The 19,435-nt window shown below is 39.6% G+C and overlaps 1 protein-coding gene across 1 annotated transcript; it reads right to left on the bottom strand.

Moving 5' to 3' along the window:
* Positions 1-15,985: 15,985 nt before the first annotated feature.
* On the bottom strand, positions 15,986-18,465 carry LOC143889646 (expansin-A10-like). The gene is made up of 4 exons (XM_077393927.1): positions 18,378-18,465; positions 18,091-18,224; positions 17,693-18,005; positions 15,986-16,716 (listed from the first exon to the last, which is right to left on the bottom strand). Coding segments are annotated over exons 1-4 (756 nt in total). The 5' UTR covers positions 18,380-18,465; the 3' UTR covers positions 15,986-16,409.
* Positions 18,466-19,435: the final 970 nt, after the last annotated feature.

The following is a 19,435-nucleotide window of genomic DNA, read 5'->3' on the forward strand; positions in this document are numbered from 1 at the left end:
GTCTCACAAGTGGTGTAGAGAGGTTCTTTTGAAAGAAGTTTTCCTTGATTTGTTTGCAGTCGTGGTGGAGAGTTGGACAGGGTTGCAAGCTTACTAGAAATGCTAGAGACCTGTTATATCAAGAGGTCTAGTGAAGACAAAAGCTGGATATTCGGCATCAAATCATTCCACTACCTTATTACACATCCAATCTATGATTTGTGGACACGGACACGAAGTGTTGGGCACAGAAAACCCCCAACACGGGTGAAATAAGAGTTTGTTTAGGGTTTTAGGTTTATGGGAGGGGATATAGCAACAAATATTAGTTAAAGAAGAGCTAAAAGAAGAATTTATAATAAAAGAATACTTAGTAATAAAAGAGGTAAACACAATATTTAATAATAAAACTTAATGTCACACTTGGCACGGTACAAAAATGTGTCCACATGCCCACATAAAGTGTAACACTTCTAGCAATGTCTAAAAGTGTCCAAAGGAGTGTCGACAAGTGTGGACACGGGTGTCGTGTCGGACACGGCAGCACACATGTGCCGGCAATTAATTCAAAGTGTCCGCTAAATCATAGCATCCAATCCTATAGCTTCGCCGTTGGCCAAAGTGTGGAAAATACAAGCTCCGCCGTCGGCCAAAGTGTGGAAAATACAAGCTCCGCCCAGGGTATGTGCATTCCCGTGGATAGCAGCTCTAAAAAAAAAGAAACAGTAGATCACCTACACAACCGGCACATGCTGATCATTGACCATTGCACACTATGTGTGGAATCTGGTGAGTCGGTAGAAAACATGTTCATTCATTGCAAATGGCCAGGTACGTGTGGAGCAGAATTCTAAGCATATTTGGTGTAACATGGATTTTCCCTTCCAAACTCTCTGTTCTGCTACAAAGTTGGTCCTTTACTCCATTGTGCAAATGGAAAAATCCTATGGAATGTGATATTGCTGACTACTATTTGGGTAATGCTGAAAGAGGCTAATGCCAAGGGCCAAGAAAAAAAGCCCTCATTTCATCGTAAAAAAGGTGACAACTCCGTGATCAAATCATTAGTATTTATTGATCAAAATAAGCGCCAGAAGAGATCCAGTGGCGCACACCATATCTTGGATGAGGGGTCTACGCAAATTCAGGTTCTTCTCAGCATTTGATTTATGGCATAAGTGGAAAGGGGTTTCCACCAGTGACGGGTTTCCACCAGTGACGAGCAGAGGGTGCCCATTTCCCAAGCATGGGTCCCTCTTAGTCGAGGCTATCTAATACTGAACTTTGACAGTTCAAGCTTGGGGAGTCTAGGGCCTACTAGGGTAGGCGGTCTTCTAAGAGATAACGGTGTAGAAATGAAATGGGCTTTCTCAGGTCCAGTTGGGATCGTATATTCCAATGAGGTGGATATTAGAGCTATTCTTTAAGGCATTAGGCTACTTGATCCCAACACCCTTGATCAAGTCATAGTGGAAGGTGATTCGCTCAATGTTATAAGATGGTTGATGGAAAGTCGTCCCCCTCCTTGGTGGGGTCTTCCACCTCCTTCCAGCATGTAAGAAGATCGGCTAACAGGGTGGCCGATAGGCTAGCCAGGGATGGAGTTGCTTGGGAGCCTGTAGAGATTTTCAACTTCCGCCCTCCTTGACATGTTATTTGTTGTATTTTTTTTTCTTCTTTCTTTTTCTCTTGCTCTTATTCTTCTTGTAGTAACCATCTCGGTCGCTGGGTGTCCCCGTTTTTCTCTTTCTATGATTAATTCAATTCTTTGCCATTCAAAAAAAAGAAAAAAAGGAAATGGTAATCACACAAGAACACAAAATAAGCATGAGCATTTATGTGGTTCTTTGTAAAATCCTACATCTATGGAGTAGATAAATTCCACTATGAGCAAGAACACTAAGATTACAAGAGCTTCATGCTGGTCAATCTCTTACAACTTTTTTTTCTTTTTTGAAAATTGACTTTTATTTTTATTTTTTTAAAATTGACAAATATATTCGTACCAGCAATATTACAATGGGGACCAGTAGTCCCACTAGATTAACATAGTATGAATTGCCCAGGAGCATTCTCCTTGGCCCAAAAGATAAACCCATTACCCTTTACATTACCCAATAGCCTCAATTTAATCAATTCCAGCAAAAAGTGCCAAATTTGTGGGATCCCCAAGTCAAGATCGTGACCTGCCATGTCACACCGATTTCTCCACTGCAATCCGCTTGCAAATTCAATTTTCAAAAATCCCACTCAAAGGCCCAGAGCTATTGTGCGCCCCTAACTGTGCACAATAGCCAACCACCCAACGTCATCATCCAATCTCCGGCGGCCTCCACCTCGAACCACCACCAAACATCGACGGCTCCCCATTAAAAATATATCAAATTCTTCCACCATCTTCTCTAAAACCTACTTCCACTAACCCAAAAATCATCCCTTCCAAAAGTATACTCCTAGCCCTAACCCTAAACCGTAACCCTAAAGACTATACTACTCCCCCACCTCCTTCCTCAATCAACTCTAATCCTAACAACCATAAAACTCTCCTCCTCTTCCTCCTCCTTCAAACCTTAACCCTACAAGGTTCATTGCCGCTATCCACAACCTTCCTCACCTCCAAATCCAACCTCCTCCTTTTCCCCTGAATCCGAACACCATTTTCCTTACATCGGCCCCTTCCACAGCCTCCAACAAATCCCCCATCCATTTTCTCCATCAATCCCTAACTAGATCCGGCCCTTTCACCATTAAATCCGGCCTTCTCGAGCCCAGCTCCGGCCATTCCACCCTATATATAGCCCCCGGCTTTCCAAGACCGCCGGATCCGATAATCCACGGCCTCTACGACCTCGCACCACCTATAGCTTGCCTTCCAATGCTCCAAGTCTAGCACCTCACGGTCTTTCACGGCCATCGGCAACCTTCACGGTTTTTTCTTGCTCCAGATCCAGCTTCACGGCCTCCATGGCTTCAAATTCGGCCTCCACGGCTCCCAATCCAGCTTCCCCGGCCCCAGATCCTGCCTCCACGGCCCTAAATCTAGCCACTACGAAAAAGCCATGTTCCAGATCTTGCCTCCACGGTTCCCGATTGGGCTTCCGCTGTTATCTTTGTCCAACCATGGGAGAGACGGTAAAAAGAGGGTTAGCAATGGGGAGAGAGGGAGAACGAGCGAGAGAGAAAGGGAGAGAGAGCGAGACGAGACGAGAGAGAGGAAGATGTGGGAGAGAGAGGGGACGAGAGAGAGGAAGACGAGAGGGAGAAACCGCCTCCCTCCCTAGGCCGAAGCCCTAGGGAGGGAGCGTTTTTTATCGCCTTTTTTTCGCCCCTCAAGCTTTTTTGATCACCTTTTTGAAAAAATTGACTTTTATTAATCATAATGCAATAAAAAACAGGGGACAAGATGTCCCCACAGGGCGACGACATTGCCCAATTACATTACATCATTGATAATTGATAGGGCTGCACTTCCCCATCCCCGGTTACAACCAGTGGGATATGAATACACATCGAATCCCTCAGTACACCTTGTTTTGCCAGTTCGTCCGCCATTTCATTCGCTGAGCACCGTCTATGTTGAATTGGTAGGCCGGATTAATCGAACTAAATCCTTGATTTCTGCTATGTGATTTTGAAGCCTCCAAGATCCCTTTGAGTTTTCCGTGGCCCATCAATCTCTTACAACTTCACACTCCACTCTCATTTTCCCATACAATATACCTCTGACAACTTCACATACTCAAACCTTATTAATGGCATTTGCACCCCTATCTTTCTTTCTCTCTCCCAAACAGATCTCTCTTCCCTTAGATACTGGGAACCTACAAGAGAGAAATCCCAATTGCGCACTTATCTCATATTCAAACTAAGAGATATGTCTTTACAAAACAGGACAAAACCCAACCAAACAACTGCCCAAGTTTCTCCTCCCACCATTCTTTTCTCTTATTCCTTTCTTATGCACCATTTGTTTCAAGATTTGTTTTCTAATGATTTCCATTGCTTTCTGCTGAGTGGTTGAGTTTCAATGAACTTAAACAAATCAAAATTGGTATCTCAAGTTCTCAAACCAAAAATAGAACTTAATGATGAAACACACAGAAAGCTTGGTTCCCAATTTTTTTTTTTTTTTTTTGGGGAATTCCCAATTTTTTTTCTCATCAAACACACAGAAAGCTTCCTAAACTTCCTCCAAGCTTGGTTCCTTCTCATCAAACAAGACAGAAAGCTCATCCAAATCCATACACTCATTAACCTTCTCTCTCCCTGAGTTACAAAATATACGCAGCTTTCCTATCACCATCTCTACACCATCTATGCTTTGCTCTAGCCCTCCCTTCCATTTGAAGCAATGTTGATGACTTGAAAGAGTATCCATCCTCTCATCCATTTCGAAATTCTTGATCTTTCTCTCACTGTATGTCATTGAATTTAGTAGCGTAAAATTCGACTCGAGATTGAAAAAAAGACAGGAATATTAAATAGAAGTTCTGGCATCTGATGACCCAAATGTGAATTTTGTGAAGGAAGAGAAACCCATCAAAATTAGCTAAGGAGAAAGAGGATGATATAGTGTCTGATGATTTTTTTAATTTTTTTTTTCCATTGTATTACAATAGCTCCGAGGAGAAAGAGAAATGGGTTGATCATTGATGGGTTTTTGATGAGATGCTGAAAATGGAGTGTTTTGACGAAGTGAGTGCGTGAGTGAGGTGTGTTCTTTTAAAAATTGGAAAGGTATCAAATTAGCTTTTAAATGGAAATTGCTTGTATGTTGCAGTCCAGTGCAGAGGAAGTGGTCTTATGAATAAGAAATTACATAAAAATGTCATTCTTGGAAGCTTCCGTTATATTCTGCTTTTTTGTTTTCTGTGGTTATTACACTTGGGTAGTTGTGGGCATATGCTTTCCCTAATTCTCTCTCAAGGCATGAAAATTAGAAAAAGCAAGAAATATCATTGAAGTTTCTTCGAATTTGATAGAGGAATAATATGTTGTGTGGCACTATTTTTTCCGAGAAAAATGAATGTGTGTAGAAATACTTGTTGGGTTTATTTTTTTCAATAATCCAAATCATTTATTTCTTGTCCTCCACATAGATAGGACCCCAATGTAGGGCTATTTTTGTCATTTTATTTGAAACCATGATTTTAAATTTAGACCGAAATCCGACCGAACCGAAATTTTCCGAAATTCATTTTTTCGCCATTTACCAAATTTCGGATTTCGGTCCGAAATTTCGATTTAATGGTATTATTTATTCTTTTTAAAAGTGTTACAAAATTTCGGCCGAAATTTCGAAATTTGGGTCTGGAATTTGGAACCAAATTACCAAATTTCGGATTTCGCTGAAATTTTGGTTTTCAGTGGGGTCCGAAATTTTAAACCTTGTTTGAAACAACAAATGTGCAAACTTTCCACAACTCAAGGGCCCCTTTTTCTTCAAGTCCTCCTACCGGCTCTCAAACTTTAAAGTTGTGAGAAATTATATGATGCCTGACTCTCAAGTCCCGTGAAGGGTGTACTTCAGAAGTACCACCCTTAATATTTTATCCAACAGTAGCCTCTAAGTGGAGGACATAAGCAAAAGTACCGTGAAGGTTGTACTTCAAAAGTACCACCCTTGATTTTTGATCCAACAGCAGCCTCTATATTAGAAAAAGCAAGAAATATCATTGAAGTTTCTTCGAATTTGATAGAGGAATAATATGCCGTGTGTCACTATTTTTTCCAAGAAAAATGAATGTGTGTAGAAATACTTGTTGGGTCCATTTTTTTCAATAATCCATATCATTTATTTCTTGTCCTCCACATAGATAGGACCCCAATGTAGGGCTATTCTTGTCCTTTTATTTGAAACAACAAATGTGCAAACTTTCCACAACTCAAGGGCCCCTTTTGCTTCAAGTCCTCCTACCGGCTCTCAAAGTTTAAAGTTCTCAGAAATTATATGATGCCCGACTGTCAAGTCCCGTGAAGGTTGTACTTCAAAAGTACCACCCTTGATATTTTATCCAACATCAGCCTCTATATTAGAAAAAGCAAGAAATATCATTGAAGTTTCTTCGAATTTGATAGAGGAATAATATGTTGTGTGGCACTTTTTTTTCCAAGAAAAATGAATGTGTGTAGAAATACTTGTTGGGTCCATTTTTTTCAATAATCCAAATCATTTATTTCTTGTCCTCCACATAGATTCTTGTCCTCCACATAGATAGGACCCCAATGTAGGGCTATTCTTGTCATTTTATTTGAAACACGAAACGTCCAAACTTTCAACAACTCAAGGGCCCCTTTTTCTTCAAGTCCTCCTGCCGGCTCTCAAAGTTCAAAGTTCTGAGAAATTATATGATGCCCGACTGTCAAGTCCCGTGAAGGTTGTACTTCAAAAGTATCAGCCTTTATATTTGATCCAACAACAGCCTCTACCTGGAGGACATAAGCAAAAGTACCTTGAAGGTTGTTGTACTTCAAAAGTACCACCCTTGATATTTGATCCAACAACAGCCTCTATATGAGAAAAAGCAATTGAAGTTTCTTCGAATTTGATAGAGGAATAATATGTTGTGTGGCACTATTTTTTCCAAGAAAATGAATATGTGTAGAAATACTTGTTGGGTCCATTTTTTTTCAATATTCCAAATCATTTATTTCTTGTCCTCCACATAGATAGGACCCCAATGTAAGGCTATTCTTGTCATTTTATTTGAAACAACAAATGTGCAAACTTTCCACAACTCAAGGGCCCCTTTTTCTTTATGTCCTCCTACCGGCTCTCAAAGTTTAAAGTTCTGAGAAATTATATGATGCCCGACTGTCAAGTCCCGTGAAGGTTGTACTTAAAAAGTACCACCCTTGGTTTTCTGTTCTATTAGTTATGCTTTTAATGTTGTCTCTCCAATTCGATTCATGACTGCCTCATTTTCTTTCGGTTTTGCTATGAGCAATGCATGAATCAGACTATCTTAGAACACTTCCTTTGTCATGTTTTGTCAAAATCAACCTCATGCGGTAGGGAAATTCTAGCAAACTTAAAGTTCTCCTTGGTGGGTCCCTTTGAACATACCATCTTGTGTTGTTATTGGTCAAATTGATGGACCAATGATAACTACATTGGGTGCCCATATGAATTCTAGGGGATCTATTATGTATTTTCACAGGCCGGTCGATCCTGCCAGTAGAAATGTTTCAAAGGTCCATTTCTGGATTTCACAAAAGTAGCTGAAGCAGTCACAGTGTGTTTGGAAGTAGGAAAAAAAAATTCCGTATTTTCTTTAGGAAATTTGATTCCTACTTGACCTAGGAATTTTTTTCCATGAAATATTTTTGAAGAGAATTTTTAATTAATAATTTTTTTTTCAATGAATCGAAATAGCTCCTTGGATTGGCCTGTTAACCTGTTTCTTGCAGCAGCCAAACTGAATTTCATAAGAGTGGCATTGTTTATCCGCTTAATCAACAATCAACTTGGATTAGTGAAATATTTTATCATGGAGTTACCCATGAACTAGGGGTGCAACTCGGGTTGGGTTGGGTTGGGTTGAGGCCAACCCGACCTGAAGCGAGGAACCCATTTTTCCGACCCGTCCCGATTTCTAACCCGACGAGGTTCGACCCGACCCGACCCGACCCGAGGAACCCTTTTTTCCATCCCGAACCCGACCCTACTAGAGTTTTTAAGCTTAAAAGAACTAAAAAAATCATTAAAAAATTACTGATTTTACTCGGGTCCGGTTGCCAAACCCTCAACCTGAACTCAACCCGGGTTGGGAAAAGTCGACCTGGCCCGACCCAATCTTTTTTTCGACCCGAGTTGCACCCCTACCATGAACTTGGTCACATCCATTAGTGAAATATTTTTTCAGCTTAATCCACAATCAACTTGGATTTTCTTGTTAATTGAGATGGCCTCTTTCCCCAAATAATTATTGGATTCTCGATACAACTACAACGTAATTATTGTACGTGTGTGTGTGTTAGGGGTAAAATCCGCTCCTCCCTCAGATGATCGACACATAACATTGAGCTTAAAAGAGGAAATCTAGCTTGCCTGGAACATAAGAGCGAGAGGAATTCTCTATCTCTCCAACTTAGCAACGTCCTCAAAGAAGGAGCTTCAAAGGGAAAGTCCCTAATAACTTAATAAGCATGGCAACTCTCTATGGATCAACACAAAAAGAGGAAAGTTTAAAATGAAAAAGATTATAGGGATTTGCTAGCGTCCATCACAAAAGACATTTCGCGGGTGGTCTGTTGCAACTGACATCAGCCACAGAGTGAATGAAGACAAAACCTGCTGAAAAGTGAGCCTCTGTGGCTGCTGTCAGATGCAACAGACCATCCGCGAAATGCCTTCTGCCATGACGCTAGCAAATCCAAAGAACACCATGTAATAGTTTTACTCAGGATTTTATTTTTTTAGGACAGTTTTACTGTGATTGGAACGGAGCCCTAATGTGCAGTCCCTCTATTGGACCTGAGGGTTGGGACCATCCTATGGAGATGATTTACTTGTTATAGCCTTTATAAGTTGAGGCCCATTAAATGAACGGTTTGGATGCTTCACATGACATTTTGAAAAATGAGGAATGCTAAACTCAGGGGCGCCCTTTCACCCTTTTGTGGAAGGGCGCTCTTCTGTTTAGAATACCTCTTGAAAAATATATGAAAAAAAAAAAAAAAAAAAAAGAAAGTATGAGAGGAGTGCCATTATTAAAAATTGGAGTGCAAATATAACTTTCAATCCTCTAAAAGTAAAAGAGCCTAGAGAGTGAAAAACAGAAAACCAAAGGTGACAGGGCCATGCCATGTCCCGTGTGATCTTCTGACCCATTTTGGGGGAGTCTTGACTCTAGCACTATGTATTTAATTTTGGGAGGAACGTCTTTGAATTGAAGACTCTCTACCCGATAAAAGAAGAATCGAATACTGCCACAAAAGCTATGGGCGCCGATACTTGGGATGAAACGAAAGCTGCAGTAGCTTTTTACCTGGGGAAGCGTAAACAGTCAAAATCTTGTAAACGGTCTAGAGAGAGATTAGGAATAACAGTGATCATTAACCCTATTTTACACTGTTTTCAAACTAAAATCCGCATATACAAATGACCCCTTAGTTTCTTATTATTTCATGTGCCTTGCTTTTGTATTTATAGTGGACTTGTTTAATGAAGCCCATATACCTAGTGTGATAGTGATGTAATATGATCTTGTGTTTTTTTGGATGGAAAGCCAAAGAACTCCACCAACAACAAACAAAAGAAAAGTAGATGAAAGAACATAAACCAAACGAAAGTTACTTCCACACATAGAACATTACCAATAAATGTTCTGTACTTATGTGCTTCTTCCACCTCTTATACATAAATCTTAAAACTAACAGGCTTAATGTAAAAGATTCATGACTGACAGACCCATAAAAATTATGTTAGAAATTCCATACAAAACCCAAATGGAATGTACAACCTAATTGAAAAAAAAAGGTCTGGATTTCCAATGGAAATGATTTTTGGAGCACAGGCTATTTATGATCTGGCCTGGACGGGTGGGCCGGGCCGGGTCAACCTGCGGGTGCGGGTCACACGGGTCGGGTCAGGAAATGACCCGCATTTTTGCGGGTGAGAATTTACGTGACCCGCGCGGCCCGCGAGTGGGTCGGGTCAACCCGCGGGTCACCCACAAATTCAAACAGTGGTTAAATTCAAACGATTTTTTTAATTTAGGAAAATGTTAAAACTTAAAAGTAGGGTATGGCCGGCACCGTGGGATGATCCAAACCGTCCATTAGATGGCCCACAGCCTAAATAGGTTGTGCCCCAAAAATCATTTCAATAGGTTGATCCCAACCCTCCAATCTATAGAGGGTTAGGATCAAGTGATCAACCCTCTAACATTCAAATCGGAGGGTTGGGATCAACCTATGGTGCTAGCCATAACCTATTCAGGCATCAAACCCTTAAAAAATAGATTAGCATGACAAAATCACCATCCTTTGCATTAGAAAAAAAAGCCATCTAACTAGATTAGCATAACCAAATCACCACCCTTAAAAAAACCAAGTGACTTGCGGGTGCCCGCGGGTTGACCCGACCCGACCCATGTTTTTGCGGGTTGGGTCACCCGCGGATTAGTTTTGACGGGTCACTAAAACTCAGACCCGTGCTTGGAAATTTGCGGGTGGGTCGGGTCGACCCGCGGGCACGGGTCGCTTTTGCCAGGTCTAATCTGGCCCAACAAATTGACAGTTTGGATCATCCTTTGGAGTGGACCGTACAGTTTCTTTTGAAAAATACTGGACTATACCACACACCATTTAAAATCTCCTAAATTCCTTACTCAGTGTGTGAGAGAGAGGGAGAGAGAGAGAGAGAATCCCAATTTAGCCAAAAGAAATCTAGAAATTCTTTTCAGCCCACTGCTTTAAGATCTGAATCAAAATGTTGAAATTTGAAGTTCAAATGCAATCTCTTCAAATTTAATGGGCCCATGGGCTTTATTTTGAAATAATTTTACTCCATAAGGCAAAACTGCAAGTTTGAATTGTTAAAGATCATGAAAATAGTCCTCTGAGCTTTAACTTTCTACCTTTTTTTCCACCATGAATAGTTAAATTTCAAGTTGGGTATTAAAGATCATGATATGGACCCTGAAAAGGAAAGGTGATTCAACCATAGGACAGCCATGTGCATGCCACTGTCACTGATTCCCCTTCAACAAAAACACACAAATTTAAATAAGTTCTAAAATTTAAAATACTCATAAAAGAAAAATATAAAAGTGTTGTCTACAACTAAAAGTGAAAAAGGCAAATTTTAAATTCAAAACACCCATCAGAATAAAAGATTATGTTTCAATTAAAATCTTGGAAGATGAGATTTTAACAGCCTCCTGATATCGGCACTACCATATGTTGATAATTGCACTAACTCACCTTGTCTTTTATTATGTACATGCTGTCAAAGGTTATTATAGTTCCCAAAAAGCTCTCAAAGCAAATGAAGCTAAGTTTGTGCTATTATTAAAACATTGTAGTGCCCATATCAATAGTCTTTAATAGTCTTACATCTATTTTTCTTGAAATACTAACGCATCTCCCGTGAACAGCAGGGAACCAATCTGAAATTTCCAGGAAACTTCTTGGGTTGTGATCATTTACCTTATCTAAAGCCACCTTGTCTTATCATTTTCTTACCCGATTGGTTTATATGTTCTGCTAGAAAGATACTGGTTCAGATCTGAATCTGAAGAACAGTAACGTTTGAGAGAAATATCATCCTAGAAATTTTAAAAGATCAGAAGAAAAAGACCATTTTTATGAAGACCCATTTCATCAATTTTTCACTTCATTAGCCAATTTAAGTCTAAAAAAAAAGCTTCAAAAAAATGGGAAAAGACCCAGAAATTGTGTTTGTTTTACTTGCAGTTAGTTAGCAAATTTTAGAAAAAAAGGGCCATGGTTAACATGGGGCTTCATTTTTCTTCAACGATTCTCTGGAAATAATGTTAGGAAAAATTGCCAATGGGATACCAAAATACAAGAGGGGGGGGGGGGGGGGGGGGGGCACAATTTTGAAAATTTGTTAACGAGGGTTGATAACCCCCATTTGAGAGTTTGATAACCCCATTTAGAAGGTTGATAACCCCCTTTTAGAGACTTGATAACCCCCATTTAATCCCTCTAACAATTTTTCAAAAGTGTGTCCGCCGTTGGCAGTTCTCTTATCCATTGGCAATTGTTCCTAATGTTATAAATAATAGCAAGTTGATAAAAATGAACCCACCGAGGCGTTGGCTCTTCGGCATAAAGTCACGGGTTTGCTGTTGATGAGTGTTCGAATCCCCTTCCCCCCAACTTACCTTATACACGTGGTGAGTGGGTCATTGCGTGTATCCGTAGGGACTAGTCCTACTCCCGAAGGGGGTGGGGACATCCTACGTCATCAAAAAAAAAAAGTTGATAAAAATAGTGGGCTTCTATCACAGCTAAAACCCATTAAAAACAAAGAAAGAGGAGACAAGGGGGAGGCATTTAAAAGAAAGAACACACAGCAGAAAATTAGCTTTTTTCTTTCTGGTAGATTAGTCTGTTCAGGCAGGATAAATGCTTGAAACCTATTAAAATGTGTTAAACAACCAGTTACTCCAACAGCTTAAGCTCTTGGAGATGGCGTTATTTAATCTTTTATACTTTAACACTCCCCTTCATGTGTGGCCCCTCTTTTGGGTCTGGCCTACACATGGCACATGTGGCCCCTCTTTTGGGTTTGGCGATTGCATGTGGATATTTGCTATCAACGAGGTTTGAATTTAGGACCTTTCGCTCTCATATCGTGTAAAACTTACCACTTACTCGCTTTTGGAGATGGCGTTATTTAATCTTTTATATTTTAACAAAATGGAAGCCCCTAGGACTTAGATTACCCTCTCAGAAAACTGTTTCTCAATTGTTACGGTTCCGAGCGGGGCCTGCGGCCTGCCTAAGTTTGAGACTAGGTGGGATCCAGCCTAGTATCGGACAGGTTTAAAAGGCCTTGCCTACGGAGCTTTTGTTGTAACAGTTAGGTACTTAACATTTGGTATCATCCTATATTCGAGTATCAAAAGGAGCAACATGTGGAGAGGTAGGGCTACCTAGCAAAAATTCAATATTAAAGTTGCCCTAGAGTGAGCAGCCGTAGAAGGGGAGACCTCTGAAAGGGCTACCTAGAAAAAAAAAAGGCCATAGTGAAAGCCGTCACAGAGTGGGCCGCCAAGGACGACAAATGTGGAAGTGTGGTGGAAATTTACCACCCTGAGTGGGAGGCTGCCTAGGTATAGGAGTAGGTGGGACCCAGCTTGGTATGTGACAAGTTTAAAGATCATAGCCTAAAGGCAGGCGTTCCATGTTCCGGAGCTTTTGGCCTAGTTGTTAGGTATCCAACTTCAATCCAGCCCCAGGGCCTCATTAACCAAGTGCACCTGATGTGTGTGTGCGCGCGTGTGTATGTGAGAGAGAGAGAGAGAATTGTAAATTTGATTCATAAAAATACCCAGTTAGTAAAATGAAACCTTGACCACCATTTTCACAAGAAATAAACAGAACTGGTTTGACTGATGTGTTATGTAATAAACCCAAGCAAACACCGACCCAACATCACATTAATGAAGAGAGACAGTTAACAAACATGTGTATCAGAGGTTGTAAGTTTTCAACTTCCTTCATTAAAGCCACTGTTGAATTCTTCAAGGTTGTTGCAACAGCTTTGACAGTATACCCAACTACAGATCCACATAGGGAAATTTTTCTTTCTTGGATTTATTCTCTACCCAAAAAATAAAACCGCTTTTACTAGGTGCAAATGCAGACAGTAAATTTGACAGAACTAAATTATTAAAACTTCATCTACCAATTCTGCTTATTCGGCCAAACAAAAGCAGAGTTTCTCTTGTTAGGATCTTTTTTATTGTTAATTAAACAAAAAACAGCACACGATTCATTCAAAAAAGTGCTTCTTGATTAATATTTTATGGGGGAAAAAGGAAAAAATTTAGAGTGGGGCGCTTAAATTTTATGAGTTAACTAGTGGAAAACACATTAAGATATGACCTTAATGATCAACCTTGGGTCTTACCTCACATGTGTAATCTAAGACCTTTAATTTGGTAGATCCTATTGGGGGACTGTTAAAGATGCCTTACTGATAAACACTTTTGGATTAGAGGTGCAACTCAGGCCGGGTTGGATCGGGTTGAGGTCAACCCTAGCCCAACTTGAGATGCCATTACCTCAATCGTAAACCGACTCAACCCGAGCCTCGGGTTGAAGAGGATCAACCCTAACCCAACCCAACCCAACCCGCCTCTAAATCTTGCAACCCCAACCCAATTTTCTAAATCGGGTCAGGTCGGAGGTTCGGGTTGGCTCGGGGCAAAAAAATGAAAACAAAAGTATATAAAAGAAACCATGTAGCTAAGATTTTGAAGATCACGATAAAATTAGGGGAAAGGGCCAGGTTCAGTTTTGGTCGGGTTGGGTCGAATTGTTCAAGGCCTCAACCCTAACCCAACCCAAAATTAAACCTGTGGATTTTCCCAACCTGACCCGAGATGGAATCAGGTTGAACCTGTCGGGTTTGGCTTGACCATGACCCAAGTTGCACCCCTATTTAGGATCATCCAATTCTGTTGCGGGATCACCCTTATTGTTCTAGACTTGTGGTTGTCCACCAATTCAAATCTAGAACAACTTGTGGTTGTTCTAGACATTTCATTGGGTACTAGAGCTACCTTGTATGATGGTATAAGAGGAATTCTAAAGTGAACGGCACCCTTGAAAAAAACAGCCCCAAGGGCACTCTCATTGGATCAACATAATCTAAGTGCATTCGATCAACATAACCAAAGTGCATTCGATATTAATTTACTTTTACATTTTTCAGTTCTATTATAAATGCAATCTGGTGACGTGGATCCAATGGTGGTGCCCTTGCCTAGTCTTAGTAGTATAGATGTCTAAATGCTATTAAGAAATTTACATTTATAAGGTGTTTAAGGGAAATGATAAATGCGACCCTTTTCATCACTTGGGATACCCAGGAACAATGTATCAATGACTGCAGAGGGGCTGATTGCCACGTACACTGGGTGTCCCATGGGATGAAAAGAGGCGCATTTATCATTTCCCAGTGTTTAATAGTTATAGGAAATTTTATATTTAAAAGCTTTATAGTAATGACAAGCGTAGGCATCGGAACCCAATGTTTTCATATTATGTTACAAACATGGGATTTGCTAGGGACCATTGCAGAAGGCATTTCGTGGACTGTCTGTTGCATGAGAATGCAGCCATCTCATGAATAAAGACAAAATCTATTGAAAAGTTAGCCTATGCGGCTGCTCTCTCATGCAACAGACCATCCGCGAAATGCCTTCTGCAATGGTCCTTAGCAAATCCAGCAAATATACATATACAGCTCCTCTCATAGCTCAACATGATGGCCATGTTAGCAATCTAGGACTTTTCCTCAAGTACAAATATTAAAAAGCTTGAAAGAAAGATTCCATAAGCCTCCATGACAGAATGTTTTTCCCTATTAAATCATTTCTATAGCACACAAGCATAAACAAGCTATTAATTTGTTACTTACCAAGAAGTCGGAAATTACATCGGCAAGTCTGACGCGTAGTTACTTGGAACATTCAACAGAACAAGCACAATTGGCACTCTAATAATTAATGGTCTATTAAATTAATAATCTCTTATATCATATTGCTTAGACTAGGAACTAATAATGTTCCTTTGCTGATAATATATTCTCTCTTATTTCTAATCCCGAAAACAAAAATAATCTCATATTTCTAATCCTTAAAACAAAATTTCTGTGATATAACAGAGGACCATCTTGGAAAATGTTGTTCAAAATACATATGAATATTAATTTTGTTCGAAGAACAGATTGGATGTAAGTATATATATATATGTAAGTACATAGGAAACGTTCTTCAGCCTCTGAAGTAAAATCCGTTGTGGTAGGCATTGGATCCATGCAACATGGTAGTGGCAATGGAACCAATGGCGGACGTACGAAAGAAGACTTTCGTAGGAGGTCGTTGGGTTTTCTTTTTGCCAAAGAAATAGGAATGAAACCTAGTGCAAAAATAACATGAGTGGGCAAGGCAAAGCAAAAGGTCGGATAAAAGAAGTGCCACGTGGTTAGAAGGGGCGGGGGTGCTCGACAACACCTGATAATTAATATTTTCTAATACCTTATATAAAATGCAATCACCAACAGTATTAATTATTAGAGGCCCAACAAAAGATTTGGAAAGTAAACTCCCACATCATCAATCCTTCTAATCATACAATAGGCTTCCAGATTAATGGTAGTCATTCAAACATCACATATCCTAATTCGAAACTAAAGTTTTCCTCCTGAGCAAGAACTGAAATGCATGTATGGATAACTAAACCTTCTTTAGTCAATAAATCAGTTTGAAGATAGTGAAATTGACAAAATTACAGCACCACATAAACATAAACTGCTTTTCATTACTAGGTAAATGGAGTTACATTTACGGTCTTGAGTAGTAACTCAAACAGAGCAAAGGACATATTCAGCAACCAGCTGATTACAATGACCTTATCAAGGCAAAAATAAAAAAGAAGAGAAACAAAAAATAAGTCTCTCATTAGTATACTAACGGCGGGTGGTAAAAGTCCACCTCTGCCTAAACAGAACATCACACTACTATTTTGAGTTTCTATCCCTAAGACCCTTAAAAAGGGGGAATAGAAAGTCACTATAAAATTAATATGAGAAGGACCCTCTTAAAATAAGCCCTTTTCATGTTGACCCAACACTTAGCTATACTACCAATACCAACTATCACTATACTGTACTAGTATCAAGTAGACCTAAATATAGAGGCACCCCCTTGGAATTTAGCATTTGTCTAGTTGAATTGGGCCCCAGAGAAGGTCTGCCCAAAGGACCAACCAGCAGGGGCAGCATTGTAGGACACTACACTAAGCCCATCACTTGTGGTGACCTTGAAAGAGAGGCTTTGGCCATTGAGGTAAGTGTTGCTTTGCCAGTTTTGGCCCCAGTTCCTAGACATTGCCTGCCATCCAGTCCTTGAACCCTTGATGGAAACAGCATGAACATCACCAGCCCCTCCAACATTAGTTATAAGGACCAAGTTGAAGTAGGAATGTCCATTGATGGTGAACCTTATGCCTCCTCTCTTCCTGCATGGTACCCTACAAGACCCAAAGTAAAACAGCTCTCAGCACCCAAAAAAGGGGAAATCAATCACCATCAAAGATAAATTGAAAATAACAGCAGAAACAGTATAACCAACAAGAAGTCTAGTGATGTTGGCACCACCATATTTTAATTACTGCACAAACTCAGCTTGTCTTTACTTCTTTTAAAAAGCGGTCAGCGGTTATTACAGTTCCCAAAAAAACTCTCAAAAACCATTAAAAAGAAAAGACAAGCTTAGTTTGTGAAAACATGGTAGTCCCAACTACTCCCAAAGTCCCAATATCAATGATGTGATGTTGGCACTACTATGTTTTAATAACTGCACAAACTCAGCTTGTATTTTCTTTTTTAAACAGCTGTCAACGTTATTACAGTTCCCAAAAAAAAACTCTCAAAAGCCAATTAAAAAGAATAGACAAGCTGAGTTTGTGAAAAGATGGTAGTGCCAATATCAATTCCAGTGATGTTATTGATATTGGCACTACCATGTTTTAATAAGTGCGGGAAACTCACCTTGTTTTTTCTTTTCCAAACAGCTGTCAGAGGTTATTACAGTTCCCGATAAACTCTCAAAAGCCAAATAAAAAAGAAAAGACAAACCGAGTCTGTGAAATTATTAAAACATGGTAGTGCCAATCTCAATAGCCAACATGAATACTCATTCACGAGGAGAAAAAGTATGACTAAGAAAGAAGAGAAGGCTTTAGTAACCCACAAAAGAACCAAATATAAGCTATGCTTCTTGGGTAATAAATGGCACTTAAGGATACTCTGCTCTAAAACAGAGCAAAGAGAAAACATAATCTCAGTGAGAATCACTAACAAGAGATGATTTTAAGTAAACTACATCCACATAAACAAAAGGGTTTTAGGTCTGAGGAGGAGGATTTGATGTGGGGAAAAACAAAAAAGACATAACTTTAGAGCCCAATTCAAAGAATGTCTCAGGACTGTTAAATAAAGATATACCTTCTAAAAGAAACAGGTACAATCCCAGCCCTATATTGAGCAATGTGTTGGAAGACAGGCTGAGAGAGGTCAAAATGTTGCTGAGGAGGGTTACACCAACCCCCTGCATTGTTTGGGAGAGCATTATTTGGTGGGCAAAAATTGGTAGCAGTGACCACAATAGAGCCTGGAAGGCACCATCTAGGGTCATTCACACACCTAATCTCATAACAAGACCCACAGCTCAACCCATTATTGAAGAGAGCAGTGCTCAAAGCTGCTGTGTTAGTCCCATAACCCTGACTATACAGGTTTCCATAACCACAAGCCCCACCTACAAAACAAAACATCAATCAAACAACATTACAAATAAAGGGTTCCTGTGAAAAAAAGCCACAAATGTTCATTTTATTACATACCCATTGTCCCAGAAGCATCACCCCCTCCATAGAAGGTGGCATGAGCATTAGTCCAACCACCCCCACCATATCCATAGACAGATTTTAAGATTGAGAGAAAACCCACCACAAAGAACCCAAAATGACCCATTTCCCTGCAACAAAAAAAAAGTGGGCTATTTAGCATTTTGATAGAGCTTAAGCCAAGTTGAGTTAGTACTCATGAGATGAGACGGTATTCTCAAAGAAAAGAAGAAAAAAAAAAAGAACTGAAACAGAAGGCTAAGGGGGAAAAGGAGAATTATTACATTGGGATAAAGGGGAGAATGAAAACTAGAGAAGGAAGGAGTTGGGAGGAGGAAGTTTGGGTGTGAGGGGGAGAATAAATAGATGTTTGGGGCCAACTAAGGTTACTGATATTGGCACTACCATGTTTTGATAATGGCACTTTTGGGAGCTTAATGGGACCTGCAAATCTGCAATGACCTTTGACAGTTGTTTAAATAATAAAAGACAAAAGGATTTTGTGCAATTATCAAAACATGGTAGTGTCAATATCGGTAACCCCAACTAACTGACACTTGTTTAGATGTTGGGACAAAAACCGCTAGGTGGAAGGCGGTTTTGTTATTTGAAAAGGAGGTTTCTTTTTTCTCATGCATTTTGGTGAAAGTTGTTTTGTGGCTAGAAACCGTGTGGTTTTGGACTTTTCCTTTTGGTATTAAGGCCAAAACCAAGTGGGCTAAGCGGTTTTGAATCGGAGGTAAAAGTGCAATAACTTATTCCAATTTTCCAACCAAGATTCCTTTTTAACTTCCCAAAATTTCCCTACCTCTGTTTTAACATCTAGCAAGGAGGAGTAACCTTTTTCTTTTTCTTTATCTTTTTGTTTTTTTTAGGCTAATGATACTGGCACTACCATGTTTTAATAATTGCACAAACTCATTGTGAATTTTATTATTTAAACAGCTATCAAAAGTTATGACAGTTACCCACCAAAAAAAGGTTATTACAGTTCCCAAAAAGCTCTCATGACCCAATTAAACAGAAAAGACAAGCTGAGTTGTTGCAATTATCAAAACATGGCAGTGCCAATATCAGTAGCCTTCTGTTGTTTTGTCACTTGGTTACATTGGCTTTTACCCTTTTTTAAGGCTAGGTCTAAATGCTAAAAGACCAAACCCTCTGCCACCTGTAGATTTTCTTATCCATTTCTCTAACATGATTTTCATCTTTGCAAAAGCAATTCCTTTTATTTATTAATCTAACATTTTTTCAGCTTTGTTACCTCATTTTGATCTCTCTTTTCTTATGTGCATAACTTCATTAATTTATTTTTCTAATAACATGATTATCAGCTTTTTTT

Source organism: Tasmannia lanceolata, unplaced genomic scaffold (assembly GCF_043159265.1).
Source record: "Tasmannia lanceolata isolate RefF3 unplaced genomic scaffold, GAP_Taslan_0.1 ptg000013l, whole genome shotgun sequence".
NCBI classification, from domain to species: domain Eukaryota; kingdom Viridiplantae; phylum Streptophyta; class Magnoliopsida; order Canellales; family Winteraceae; genus Tasmannia; species Tasmannia lanceolata.

What these genes read in the sequence shown, in the direction of transcription:
- LOC143889646 (XM_077393927.1), bottom strand. An exon ending in TGATGCTTCTGGGACAATGG is followed by an intron (nt 18,006 to 18,090) that starts GTATGTAATAAA and finishes TTTGTTTTGTAG; the next exon opens with GTGGGGCTTGTGGTTATGGA. An exon ending in GTACCTGTTTCTTTTAGAAG is followed by an intron (nt 16,717 to 17,692) that starts GTATATCTTTAT and finishes TGGGTCTTGTAG; the next exon opens with GGTACCATGCAGGAAGAGAG.